We start from the raw sequence: 15,207 nt of genomic DNA on the forward strand, positions 1-15,207 counted from the left end.
GATCAGCCACATACACGACCCATATGCTCATATGCGTCACGATGTTATGGGACAATGTCACTGAATCTAAATCTAGAGAGAATTAGGAGAAAATTTACTACTACATCTGCATCCATTAGTCGTGCATCCAGAGGTACATTAATGCTAAATTACGTAGCTAATGGTTTATAATTGGAAAAAAAATCGTTTTATATCTCGACTGACAAATAGAATATGGAGAATAGTAAAAACAACCAATTCAAAATTTTTAGTCTTTATATATAGCAATATTTTATGGAGCATTTAACTACTTACCACTTTTATGAGTGGTTTTAATTATTTGTCACTGCCATACGTCGGTCGGTTCAGACTCACTTGTTATAGATACATGGATTAATTGCCGCATATAAAAATAACAAATAGTTTTCTCCATGTATTCTGTGTATCCCACGGATATAGAGGCATAAAAAAAGAAAATTCTGTTGAATTACTGCATCAACTGAAGAACAAACAAGAACAAAGAGAGAAAAAATTGTGAGAAATAAAACAACTAAAGCCATTAACTTTAATAGACCGTACAAGCTGTCCCATCACCCATACCCCTCACAAGGCCTAGTTCTAAAAATTTTTCCAAAATCATAACATTGAATATTTAGATATTTAAATGAAGTATTAAACAAAGATAGAACAAGAAAACTAATTACACAGTTACGTAAGAAATCTTAAGATGAATCTTTTGAGGCTAATTAATCCATGATTAGTAATAAGTACTACAGCAACCCTATATGTGCTAATGACGGATTAATTAGACAAAAGATTCGTCTCGCGGTTTTTAGGTGAGCCACGAAATTTGTTTTTTCATTCGTGTGCAGAAACTCATTCCAATATCTGGTCAAACGTCTGGCGTGACACCTAAATTTTTTCTTCCCCAACTAAACAAAAAAAAACAGAAACTCATCAACCTCTAGTCCGCTGCTATCAATAAACATGTGGCAAGCGCTAATGCTGGTAGAAAAAAAACTATTAGCGCTTTCATAATTTTGTGATTATTAATATTCGATAAATTCATGATTTTTCCTAAAATTAATTTATTCAGTATAATTTAAAAATCATACTAGATAAATTAATTTATTACAATAGCGTTCGTAATTCTAAAAAAAATATTCTTGTTGTCACCTAGAACTGAGGACGCGAGTGTTGCCCCGCGCTCATGGCGCTGGACATCAACGGCTGCAGTGCACGCCGCGCCGCCGCTGCTACGAACAATCCGGCTAGGTGTTCCACCGGCGGGTTCGTACGCCGCCGTCGAATGTGGCACGCCGCTTTGCCGCATGCTCAATTGTAGCGGCTGCAACCTGCGCCGTAAGGCGTGCTAGGTCGCGCGCCTACGGCGACGGCTCCATCACCGCCGGCGACTTCGCCACGGAGAGACCCTCACCTTCGCCGGCGTCGTCCTGGGCTGTGGCGGCCACGCACAAATCCTAACGTTAATTAATAGGATGGTTAGCATTGTGTATGGTAACGTTAAATATTTTTTGGTCGTAACGCAGATGAATTCTTTTTCTAGTATCATTACAATTACAATTTACAAATGGCACTGTCTATTTAGAAGTTGACTGATTTTTTCTTTTAAGTGTCAGTCAATTTTTTTGGTGTATTGTCCCTGCTCCTCCCAATACGAACACTTGAGTTAATGTAATTTTAGGCTTTTTGGCCCAGAAACAAAAGTCTGGGCTCTGTATATGCTCTTTCTTCCTCAAGTATGGGCTTTGGTGTTTTTTTTAGCTTTATATTTTTTTTGCTTTGACTTCTAGCGTAAGCAAAACACGTTGAAGGAGCTCCACCCCAATGGGATTTTTTTGGGCTCCTTTTTTCGTCTTGAGGTCCTGTAGTACTATTGGGTTTAGTTTTTATAGTCATTTGTGTTATTTTTTACTTATGATTAAGCTAGGATTTGGTTCCGTTGAATTTCCAAGATAACCTTTTGTTTCATTCAATTGACTTTGTCTATCTAACCAAATTGTTTGAAACACATACAATTAAAATTGTTCTAAACACTTAGGATAACAAATATTCACCAAATCCTGACCATGTTAAAACAGACCCGAATACAAAATGAGCTAATTGGACTACGCGAGGCTCTGCTCAGTCCAACATCTCTTTGCATATAAAATATATCCATCATATCTACAATGGCCACCATAGGATCTGAGTGCTTAGGGAATTAACAACAATCACAAAATTTATAATCCAAACACCAATATTTTCCCCCGGCTTTCATATCATCATCTTATCCATCGATGCTGATAATATGCTCATCGGCTAATATTCTTCGTCACTAGTTAGTAGTGTAGGAGGTTGCCATTCTACCAAATACACCAATGCAACAAGATGTTATTGTTAACAACTTCAATCAATTCTAGCAGCAAAACATAGATGATGATATCATCATCATGCCTGAAAAATAAAAGCCGAAAAGCTACTCTAAATTGAAATGTATCATGACTTTGATGGACCAAAAACTCACAAATTCAGAGCTTTAGCATAATACTACCCCTATTGGCTTGTTTGCATCTGGGATGTAGCACCTCCACAACATCGCTCTCACCACTTGATACTATAATTCATCTTCACCCCAAAACCAAAATTGCAGTAAAAGCTACCGAGTGTTACATCAGTAGACTAATCCCAATTTTTTTATATAAAACATACAAATAAAAATTTCCCATCATCCACACGAAATAGCGAACCTTGAGGTAACCCTCCATTTGCATGATCCCGGTGACTAATTATTTTTTTTGCATGTCACATCCCACCAGTATAAACGAAATTGCTGCCATAAACAAAAACAGTAAGCGCATCACCCAAGTGTAAAAAAACAAAAGCTTAGCCATGCTGCTAGATTCGTTCATAATTTAGTAGGATACTTTTCCCTGAACATGGAGTGCTATAACTGAAACAAAGAAACCCACAACATCACACCCCATCTGGATTTGTGCTCAAACAAAATACTTCCCAAACCTCTAAAACCTATTATTCCACTTAGTTTATACTAAAGTTACATCTTGTATATACTAAAGTTGCTTATTGGCCTATTATGCTAGTATAGGTCAAGCTATGAGCAAATTTAGTATATATGTTGGACAACTTTAGGTGACTGATAGCTGAATGAGATATCGTAGATACCAAAGTTTAGATCGATTCTGAGGAGCAAAGAAATCTCAACCAAACAAAATTGCCCAGCTAGTGGAAAAATTAGATGGAATGACATAAAGCGAACCAAGATGAAGAAAATAACTATGATTGCACCTAATTTATATCGAAGTTGCGCTTCGATTATACTAAAGTTGCATATTTACAAATTATGCAACTGTAGGTTAAGAAATGTGCAGATTTAGTATATGCATTGTGCAAGTATAAATGAGTGATAGTTAATAAAAAAGAAATCAAAGAACTAGTAATACAAAATTTTAAATTAGATTTTGGCAAAGCAAAATAATATCTAGTATAAAATCTGGTGTAATAGCTATATTCATCACATGAATAAAAAGGCACATGAAAAGACAGACAAAAAAAAGAGAAAATTGGGTAAAAACTAAAAGTCAATCGTGGTTAGGACTTAGGACAGGAATTGCACATGGAAAAAATGTGATTAGAAGTGCATTTTTGCCTGCAAGTACACAAATAGACAAAATAGTGGCAGAAAACTCTGCAATGGCAAAAAATTACACGAGAGTAAATATCTTGTTAACAAAACAGTGAGCTGCACATCTGAGCTCAATCCAAATGTCACCTGATGACTGCAAACAGGGATCCCTAGGGGAGCAAATCCAAATCCCCCATCCCCAACCAAAACCTCGTCCCTCTGTTGACCACAAACAGGGATCCCTCTCTTCACCTGCCTGATGTCACTCTACAATTCAATAGTTGCATAAAACTTATAATTGAAGTTGCACAAATTTACAGTAGAATTTGCTTATAAGGGGTAATTATTTTCTCCTAACATTGAAATCCCAAAACATAAAGTTCAGTTTGCTGCTTTTCTTTAGAAAGGCATAGCTGGACTATTAAGTAGAAAAAATGAACAGAATAGATCGCAAGTAAAAAACAAGTTGCATTCAAAAAGAAGTGCTTGACAAAAGCCTTGTGCTAAATTAATAGAATGCACTCAACTATTAACTAGATGCTAAAAATAATGCAACATTACTATGTGAGTTTGATGCAAAATTTTGTGTTCATGTACATCAATTTTAACACCGAAAGAATGGCTACATTAATAAAAAATTAAATCACACAAAAATTAGGCTAAACAGTGCATGCCAATTGGCCAATTCATTGCTCGTGCAGACAAAATCGACTTGGCCCCCTTCATCCTCTGTCTAAAACACAAAATGTTAGTACTGAATATGAAAAAAAACGAGCTACAAATAAACCCGCATTCATGCGCTTGGTCATTCGCAACAGAAAACCTAAGATCAAAAAAACAACTGCCATGGGAACCCCGAAAATCTGAGTATAAACATCTACCCAAGCAAAAACCTCAGTTGCGTAGACTATGACTTTATATTTTAGAACATGGAGCTTATAGACAAGAAAAATTGCAGAAACTAAACATACTAGATTACTAGACACAGTAACCAAATTGAAACCACAGAAACCCTAGCTTTTCCAATAAATCACCTACAAATGAATCATAATGGAAAAAAAAGCCTAATGAGATTGGTTTAGCAACCTGAAAGATGGAAAAATATACTCTCTACATACCTCATTCTCTCCGTTGTCGACCGGCTCCGCCGGCAGCACCTTCATCTCCTCGGCCTCCACATAGCCCCCGTGCCCTCCTCCTACCCAACTGGCCAGAGCAGCCACGGATCAGCCAGGATCACTCTAGTGCAGCCACCACCTCCGCCAGCCTCTGCGCCTCCCCCTTCCTCTCCTCCTTAGCCCTGCCACCATGGCTGCAGAAACAAATTACTCCGTAAGTGAGTACGAGATGACCAGATGGAGATGGGGGAATATGCGACGGTGAGGGGAAAAAATCTCCAACACGGGGCTAGGGAGAGACATTTAGCCCGTTACCAAAGACACAACAGTCGAAGCCCAGTAGCATGCACGCATTTAAAGTAAATCCGATGGTAGGAAAAATCGACTGACACATAAAAAAAAAGGCAGTCGACTGCCAAATAGCAAAAATGTTTACAAATTTCCAGCCACTTGAAAAGACGAAAATACCCCCAGCACTTTCTATTGAACGTAACCAGATGAACCAATCTCTCTCTCTCTCTCTCTTTTCTCTGTCGTCTCCCTCTCCGTACGCCGCAGGGACAGCCGGCGGCGAGATCATCTCCCCTGCGGCGGCGGCGGCCCAGGACGGGCTTCTCCTTCTCCTCCCACCGCCTGCGCTGCGAGCAGGGACACTGTTGGTCCTTCATCCTCACCGGTGAGCATCCATCCATCCATCCACGTCCTCTTTTCTCATATCTCTATCCACGCACTCTATTTCCTTTTTCTCTTGTGGAATCTGCTTCATGATCCCTAGATAGGTTCTCTTCTGGATCTGGCTTAATTTTCCTTTAAGATATTTTTTTGTTCCCGAAAAATTTGGGGTTCAACTGAACCCCAATGCCCCACATTACCGCCCCTGGAAAATAGTTCTTCCAGGTGCACGAGAAACAGCAACAGGAATGATGCAGTTTCTGGACAAGATTCCACTTCTTCATCTCATCCATGTTTGTGTGTCATCGTAGTTAGTTTTGTTTGCCAAAAAAAAAAGACGAAGAGCTTGGACAATCCCTTTGTGTAATATTTTATTTTGTGGACAATTTCTTTCTTGTTGTGCAGGGGACGGTATGACATGCAAAGAGGATACCCGTTTCACATCTCATAAAAATGAGGATTTTTCAAACCTGGTACTGGTTTGCTCTGTGATTACTCATCGTTATTTTTTGTACAACACGATCTCTTCCATTAATCTGCTACCAGTGATCAGATTACCTGAAGTGTTATGTCTTCTGAACTATAAATAATTTAGAGTGACTAAGTAAAGAAACTAAATCAGTCAATAATAGCACCCCAAGAGTTATTGTACTAATGGCGCGATTGGTTGCAAATAAATCTGGAGCTAGATTACTGGATGTACCATCGCTCCATCAGATATAGGATGTATTCTTGACTAAGATAGAACAGTGAACAAAATTGTTGTCAGTAGTTATGTGCTAAGACAAGTATGCTTTAGTGAAGACATGCAATTTGTGCATAGCATCCCCTAGATCTAAACATAACAGTTTTGTTTATCTACATACAAACAACTCTTCCCTTCTCAGGATTATCAAGCAGATTCTTCAAAATTCAGTTGTGCTATTTCCCGTGGGTCAAATACAGATTCTAAGGAACAATTATCGCCAGGAAGTATGTATCATAGGCAGAAGTCTTGCTTTTCTTCATCAAACTGTTCTCTTGGAAGTTCTTCTGAATTTGAATCAGCACCAAGTACTCCAGACGCGTCAGGAAACACGGTTGGGAAAATGAGAATTGAGCCAAGGTCGGATCACCTTGCTTCATATCCTTCTACTGGTCCTGACGTAAGAAGGTTGTATGCAGCAGAAGGTCAAGCTGATTTTAACATGGAGTATTATTCAGAAAACAGGTTCAGAAGATCCGATCAATCTATTGTCTTTTCAAACTGCAATGGTCAATCTATTGAACACAACAGTGAGGTATGTTTGTGTATCCTTTTAGTGTTACAAGAAGCTTTTATGTATACATATACAATTTCTGTATTTGGTATGTCTAGTAAACTATTAAAGGCTTCTGTGTGTGCATGTTTCTAGTTTCTACTAATTTTAATTTTATCGTCAAAACAGATAGTTGATATACCTAGACCGGCCAATTGCATGAATGAGACTACTTCATCTTCAAGTCAATGGTGTTTTGACAATTGGGGCCCTTCACCACCAAGAGGGCTACAGTATGGCGATGAGATTCCTTCTCTGTCTAGTCAGGACTATGGTGCCAAAATCCCCTCACTTTCAAGTAGACAAAGTTATGGTGATGAGATTCCATCATTATCTCGCAACTGTAACTCTCTCCTGAGTAGGCAAAGTTATGGTGATGAGATTCCATCGCTTTCTCACCATTGTAACTCGCTCTCAAGTAGACAAAGTTACGGTGATGAGATTCCGTCACTTTCTCGTCATTGGTACTCGCTCTCAAGCAGACAAAATTATGGCGATGAGATTCCATCACTGTCTCACCGTCAATGCTACCAAGATAGGATACCTTTGCATCATCGTCAATGTTTCCGTGCTGAGGCACATCCACAGCGAACCCAGCGAGGTGCTTCTCATGGGAATTATCACTCAAGAGACAGCTTTCTCAGTAGTGTTGCTAATAATCAGAGAGTCAAGATGGCTACAAGCAAACATAATGTCACAAGAACTGATCATCATAGGTCTATTAAGGAGGATAATGTATGGAGGAATTCAGGTGATACATTGGAGCAAGTTTGTGGTCCCCGTGCAAACAAATCGGGAAATGCGTCAACATCCAATACAGAGAAAGTAATCATAAATCCTTTGGTCCGTAGGGATCAGTTTAACAGACCAGATTTCATAGTTGAGTATGAACAGGCCAAGTTTTTTATGATAAAGTCATTCAGTGAAGATGATATTCACAAAGGTATCAAATACAATGTTTGGGCAAGTACACCACATGGGAACAATAAACTGGATGCAGCTTTTCGTGAAGCTCAGATTTTAATGAAGGAGAAGCACAAAAAATGCCCTGTCTTCCTATTCTTTTCAGTTAGTAAAGATCAAATTCTATACTTCTTATATGTCCATTTTTTCATGTGGTGTGTGCCCTCATTTTCTTGCATGTAATCCAAATGGCTATGAAAAGATATGACACCACACTATTAAAAAAAAAGATATGACACCATAGAGTATAGTGTAATCTATTACTCTACAAATGTGCAAGGTCCTTTAACACACCCATGGAGAAAAAAAAGCACTGCATACAAGAAACAAGAACACATGCCTGTAGGCTTCAAATCCATATCCAATCAAATGGATGTTTGAGCAAGATAGTTTAGGAAGAACATCGGTGCATAATGGCATGTTTCTACAAGGAGATTAAGCTGCTGTTTACTAGCATGATGTTGGCTTTTCTGTTCGTTCTAAATATTTTTTTTGTTTATTTTTTATATTCTCTGGGTTGATTATTCAACTGTGTAGCGTGTACTAAATCTCCTTACAAGGCCATTTACCTGAAATTACATCCCACATATGTCGGCCCTTAATTTTGTGATTAATTTCTCCATAATAGAAGAATTAGTCCACTGCATGTACTTTGTGCATACACTGTATGGTACTATGGTTATTTTATATAAGGAATCCCTTCACCCCCTGGCAAATTTTCAAGATAGTCACTTCCTGTGTTCCCTATTTCAGGTTAATTCCAGTGGCCAGTTTGTAGGATTGGCTGAAATATTAGGCCCTGTTGATTTTAAGAAGACCATGGACTTCTGGAAACAAGATAGATGGAATGGATTTTTCCCTGTAACATGGCACATTATAAAAGACATTTCAAATAAGCTCTTCAGGCATATAACTCTTGAAAACAATGACAACAGACCTGTTACTTTCAGCAGGGACACTCAGGAGGTACCCTGCTTCCACCTTTTTATTCATTTGCACTGAAGTATTTGTTAATGTGTGGCTGTTTAGTTTATAAATGCATCCCCCTCCCTATTTTGGTACAATAGCACACCACTTCAAGATAAGCTTGTTCTGTAATGAACTTACTGAAGATTCCTCCTGTGAATAAAGGCATTTGTATTTTCATCATTTATATTTTATCTTATATCATATTCTCTCTAATATGTGTTCTTTCACTTAATCGTAATTTCTTACTGTCTAAACCTTTTCTATCTGATATCATTTTCCCCTTCATGTAGATTGGGCTGCCCCAGGGTCTGGAAATGCTACAAATATTTAAGGATTTTTGCCACGAAACATCACTTCTTGATGATTTTAATTTCTATGAAGAAAAGGAAAATGCACGGTGTGCCGAAAAGGGTAGAAATGCAGACTCGATACATGAAGCTAGGCTCTCATTTTTTGGAACTGCATCTAGACTCTCTGATGACTTCAAATCAATGGTATGTTTTCTTTAAATCTGTGTGATGCTAACTAAAACTCTACTTGCCATTGAGGTGGATTATGATATGTAGAGGTTTTGGCATTTGGTAAACTCTCTTTTAGTTTATGTTGCAAAGACAATTGCGAGAGTCGAGAAATGTGGCAGTTGTGTATCATATTTTAACTTCAGTTTGTTTTGTATGATGACTACAAATCTACAGTTACTTAAAAAAACATGCTCAGTTAGCATGGCATTGGCATAGCAACCGTAAAACTGAACCTAAGTAATAATTCTAATAATGGAGGCATGCAAAGAGAACAGTTTTTTTTTTCACTTATGGTGTAGCTGCTTTTCAAATCCACATAACATTACATAGATCCAAGAAACATTATGCAAACCATTTATATAAACATCTTACTGAAATGGCCTACTGTGAATATAGAAAAGTTGCATGCAGTGCAGGGGCAGGTAGCAGCAGGCTTCTGTTGGAAATTGCCCTTGCTCACGAATGTGAGTTTTGGTCCATAAGGCCAAAGTCGAATTGTTTTCTGCACTATTGTTGGAATGCAGAATGCATGAGTTTGTGATGACTCAGTATTCAGAAACCAAACAAATTACAGAAGATGCAAAAAGAAGACAAACCTAAGAGGATAGGCCAACAATTTCCCCATCTTTTCTGGGAAATACTCTCTCCTTCCCTAAATGTTTGACGTCATTGACTTTTTTTATACATGTTTGACTATTCGTCTTATTCAAAAAAATTACACAATTATTAATTATTTTTATATCATTTCATTTATTGTTAAATATATTTTTATGCATATATATAACTTTACATATTTGACAAAAAGTTTTGAATAAGACGAATAGTCAAACGCTTATAAAAAAGTCACATTAGGGACGAAGGTAGCATTCTGTTAGCATCGGACAAGAACACAGTGCAAGCACGGCTTTGCAAATTAATGCAAATAGGAACACGGAAATGTGTAACTCCTATTAAATTGACATTTTTCTGACCATGTTTATTTTCATTCGCAGGAAAATTTAGAGGCAAGCATGGAGAGCACGACTTTATATTAGAATTGGGATTGATCCAGCTTGGTCTGCTGTGCAATCGCAATTGTAATAAGAACTTTGATTAGTTAGTGAAGAAGTAACAGTCTTGGCGTTCCCCTGCAAAACCATCTGCTCCGACAAGTGAATGCAAGATTAGTTGAATGTTATATATTAGTGCATAACAAACCAGAGAGTTGCCAATAAACTCAAGGTTTTGACACGGTGACGCCCTGAAGTTTTTTAACTGGTTGCAAGCTTACATGGACTAGTTTATCTTTATTATAAGTTTCTTTTTTCACGATAAATCTTTATCATAAGTTGACTACTTTGTAAGTGGCTGAACGACTAATCAGGTGGTTTATAGCTAAGTGTCATTACAGTTTTGGTAGAATGTTAAAATGGATAATCAGACAATCATCAGCCAACAATTAGCACCAATATTCTAAAGTTTGCAGCACACGTGAGTATATACAGTCACAATGGGCGTGATTAGTCAAACGAAATATTTATAAACAAAAAATAATTTGTAAATAAAATTTTTATATACGTATTTTTAGCGATTTAAAAGTAAAAGCTGAATAATAAACTTTGGTAAAAAAACTATATTTAAGGCTAAAAATTTAAAGTTTGGCTTATAAACAGAAGCGAAAAAGATAGGAGTGAATATATATGTATATATTCGAGACAATATTGCTATGCATACGACATTTTGAGTATGATCTTCCTACGATCAAACGGATGGCTAACATGGACTATGGACCATGTCAGTGTTTTCTGATGCATGTCGTTCATTGTACAAACATCGTAAAGAGAATTGCGTATGTATAGCAGCACTCATATTCGAAAAGGACCATTTCAGTTAGTTTGCTGATCTATGCCCCCATTCATTCACACGCCTAAGTTAACTTATCCGTCTCGTTTTTCACGCGCATACTTTCCAAACTGTTAAACGGTGTATTTTTTTAAAAAAAATTATAGAAAAGTTGTTTTAAAAAAATCATATTAATCTATTTTATATTTTTTTAATAATTAGTCATATACTAATCTATTACTACGTTTTCCGTGCCAGGATAAGTTAACTTATCCCCATACGAAAGAACGCGGCCTAGGCTGCATCAACCGCACACAACTATTTGGACGAAATGTGATTCAAATTCCCATTGAACAAAGATATCAACAAGAAAAGTTGCATCACGAACGCCGTACAATGTATTTTCAGATACTCTATACAATAAATGGAAGATACCAAGCTTTGTTGAGAGAGCTTACAGCATTTCCAAACACCAAGAGAGCTTACAGCATTTTTCGTTGAGCAAGTGCCAAAGCTCTAAGCATGGCAATTTCGGCTATTCTCTACATCATTACAGAAGGCTTTGTGAACACAACCCATTTGGAATGCACCTAGGTTATCCGATTAACACATTTGGTTTGGCCCTTGCACTGCATTGGATGACACAACACATGTTACCATTCACAGCAGCAGACCACCTGCATCTCACTAGCCAACTGACATTTTTAAGACCGTGGAAGGACTCATCAACAGTTCATGGGGATCGAACTTCACAAGTAACGAAGCTTATTACCCAGGTTACCGAGCATTAGGATCGCTCCTCTGACCTTGATCTTACAAACCTCCTGCGACTCCTTGGTCTTTGAACATCTTCATCTAGGTTATCTTCCTCATCGTCCTCGTCCTCGTCTTCATATTGGAGACCTAGTAAGTTCTCTCCCCATAGATAACGGCGCCTCTGCCTTCTCAGCCCCCTTGATGAACCTCTTGTCTCATCTCCTGATCTCATTGGACTACTACTGATCATATGGAACAGAAAGAAAGTTGTCAACAAAGATCCACTTGGTTCATTTGGAATGCTGCCTTCCTGGTCAGATGAAAACACATCACCCCCTTCAACAACATAATCACCAAACACAACTGCTCCAGGCATAGCCGACCTGATTGCACTCAGTATGTCACCATATTCACGCTGGTGCTCCAGGCGGTGCCACGCACGGCGTCTTGATGGATCCACATCAGCAGGCCTTGTTGCCGGATGGATTCTCCTGGCATGCCTACGGAGCTCCCTGTAGTTGCCAGAAAATGCACATGTTTCCCGTGAACAAGCTCTCGATTTCTCATCCAAATATTCTCTGGCTTCTTTGATGATCTTCCAGCCTTTGACAGTGCCCCTACATAAAGGGCATGCCAATTGATTCACGTGTGTTGCTTCACTAGACTCCACAGGTCCACTGCCCTCTCCTTCCTGAGCAACCAATGTCAAATCTGGATCTTGATTATAATTACCTTCTCCCTGATGACCAGACATGGCAGCAGAGGTTTCGGTAGCATCTTGATTGAAAACTTCATGGGATTCAGATGTGTGTGTTAGTAGACTACGGTTTTCTCCAAAGAGATCAAAACGAGATCTCTGGACAACAACTTCGTTAGTCATGTCCCTAGGCAAGGACGAGCTTGGCTGTGAAGAACTGTCACTGTGATCTACTTTCATTTTCTTGAACCTGTCTAGGCAATTCGAATGTCTATAGCTTGTATCACATATATAGGATCTGCATCCTTTGTCATGGGAGCTGCACAGAAGAAGAACAGCATTGTGGGGATGGTCCATGCAAATTGGGCACAGAGCATCATCCCATTCCTTGTGCAGGGCAGCAATATTTGCATCTGCAGTTGGCATCTTGAACAAACTGCTCTCTGCATTTGGCATCTTCAACAATCTTGTTCAGGGATCACTGAAAAGTAATAGCAAGTTATAAGCTAGCATTGAGCACACATATCTAACAATTGCTGCATCTGTAGTCAGCATTGAGACTTTAATTACATAATACGCATAGTTTGTTACAAGAAAAATGCCCATATGATGCAAGCAGACAAAGGCAGAGACTAACCGCTGTCAACAACGTTTAGTGTTAATCCAGTTTTGTATATACAACAAGCAACTTTAGCATTCAATCAACACAGCCTCAAGTTTCTAATAAAATAATATGGAGCGTGGACAGTTCAGATTTCAGTTAAGAACATTACTTTGCATATATTGAATGAACAGCCATGACATTGAATTCATACATTAAATCAAGAGTGAGTGACTCAAGTCAGAGGGGTGAAAATAACTAAGCCAGATTCGGTGAACTTATATGAGAGAAATGAGATGTTTATAGGCCTTTGTTTCAGCTAGGGATTACTGTAATCTGAAATATTGAGTCAGATTACTATAAGCTGGATTATTATAAGCTAAAGTAGAAACAAGTGACAAAGATAAGTAACTATTCTAAAGTATCCTAGGGTAGTGAGTCTAAAGCCACCCAATAATCTGAAAAAAGCACCTTTGAATGAGCTTATCAGATTATAAGTAATCTGGGCTATAGATTATACTAATTTGTTATAATAATCTATTTGTTTGTTTTCGCTTACTTCTAATAAGCCAGATTATAATAATTCCAAGTTTAATCAAATAGGCCCTTAATATATGATATGACTTATTCCTTCTTAAGTTCAAGACATATGTTCAGTGGTTCCTGCACAACATTTGTATGTACTCATCCCATGCAATTTACCGCAGAAGTAGTTTATGTTGTCGCTCTTTTCTTTAGGCTACTGAAACGAAATAGTGGATACCATTCAGTAAACCCTAAAAGTTGGTATGCGGTAGAATATTCCAACAGAGATAACAGTCCCATATCAGGGGAAAAACATCGAGACGACTTTATCAGAATAGCCACCAAAAACATTGTTTATTTGTATTTGATTTCAATATGGTAAACGTGAATCAAGGTAGTGCAGCATATACACATAAATTTCCATTTTTTAATATGTTCACTATTCGCAGTTGCTGATGGGTATGCTCTCCAATAGCATACCTTTCCGATCACTTTGTGGTTGGTATACGCATTTCATTCTTCTGAAAAATACAGATGTTTTGCTTGACAAACACAGATTTATATGTGGGTGGAAATGATTACGGCACAATAAGAAACATCAATGATATAATATTTGCATAAGGGCAGCAGCATATCCAAATGGTAAAGACTAAAAAGTACCTGAATGATAATAGCCCAGTGATGCCAAGAACCTGCCGTCTCCTTCCAAAGCAGTAGATCGCCCTTTGAAACAAACAGGCGAGCGCAATCTTGAGATTGTTCACAAAACCTTTAAAAACACATGCACGCACAACATTGAATCAGAAATGCAGCCATTAATTCTGAATATGCAGGTTCAAACTATGGCTAAAGCATTGCATTTTTATTTGGCATGACACAGGAGTATTAGTACTGCATTTCAAGAGAAATCATCTCTGATACTTCAGGTTATTATCTTTACCAATTAGTAATAACAAGAGAGCACATGGATTTTCCTTTTTTTTTCTTTCTGGGGGAACGAAACTGCTATTAGCACCGCACCAACCACGCAACAGATGAACCAAATCGGGACGAAACTGGCCGTGTTGATTACTCAATTTAGAGGAGGGGAAATCCCATCCAAGTCCGAACGGATCTACGATCTGCCATCGCCGGCGCACGAAGTGGCGCAGATGACGATGGGTGGGACAAGAGGTCCACGAGGCAAGAACAGCTACCTTCAGGTCGATCGGAACCCGAGAGGCCGATACGCTCGCCGGCCGTGCGCGCGAGGGAGGGCGGGCCGCACGGAGGAGATGGCTAGGGGAAGGGGAACGAGAGGAGGTCGTGCCCCTCCGCGTCCGCTAGACGGGGAGGGGGGGGGGCACGGCAGCGGCGGCGGCGGCGGCGGCGCCCGTGGCTCCGGCGGAGGCGGTGGAGGAGGGGGAGTAGTGAGGGGTGAGGGAAGAGGAATAGAGAGGATGGTGGATGCAAATACCACTTTGTAGCCACTTCCAATCCTACCAAGATTTGATACTATAAAATTTGGGTTTTATCAAATTTTGGTGATATTGAATGTATTTGGTTTGAAGCCAGAAGCCCTATGAAATTTCGGTAGAGAACTAGAGATTTTTGAGGATGGAAAATTTCAAAATTGTTAAATTTGATAGGGTGGATTTGGGA

At 38.7% G+C, this 15,207-nt stretch overlaps 2 protein-coding genes across 2 annotated transcripts; one reads left to right on the forward strand and one right to left on the reverse strand.

The window, feature by feature from the left end:
* Positions 1–5,281: 5,281 nt before the first annotated feature.
* LOC102709138 lies at positions 5,282–10,627 on the forward strand. Its single transcript, XM_006664885.3, has 7 exons — positions 5,282–5,419; positions 5,821–5,888; positions 6,303–6,695; positions 6,843–7,781; positions 8,430–8,642; positions 8,936–9,139; positions 10,159–10,627. Exons 2-7 carry the CDS (start codon positions 5,829–5,831, stop codon positions 10,198–10,200), a joined length of 1,851 nt encoding a protein of 616 aa, XP_006664948.1. The 5' UTR covers positions 5,282–5,419; positions 5,821–5,828; the 3' UTR covers positions 10,201–10,627.
* Positions 10,628–11,362: 735 nt separating this feature from the next.
* On the reverse strand, positions 11,363–14,982 carry LOC102709426. The gene is made up of 3 exons (XM_006664886.3): positions 14,763–14,982; positions 14,227–14,335; positions 11,363–12,921 (listed from the first exon to the last, which is right to left on the reverse strand). Exon 3 carries the CDS (start codon positions 12,894–12,896, stop codon positions 11,775–11,777), a length of 1,122 nt encoding a protein of 373 aa, XP_006664949.1. The 5' UTR covers positions 12,897–12,921; positions 14,227–14,335; positions 14,763–14,982; the 3' UTR covers positions 11,363–11,774.
* Between the last annotated feature and the right edge of the window lie 225 nt (positions 14,983–15,207).

The sequence above is a fragment of the Oryza brachyantha genome, chromosome 4, assembly GCF_000231095.2.
Source record: "Oryza brachyantha chromosome 4, ObraRS2, whole genome shotgun sequence".
Classification (NCBI taxonomy): Eukaryota; Viridiplantae; Streptophyta; class Magnoliopsida; order Poales; family Poaceae; genus Oryza; species Oryza brachyantha.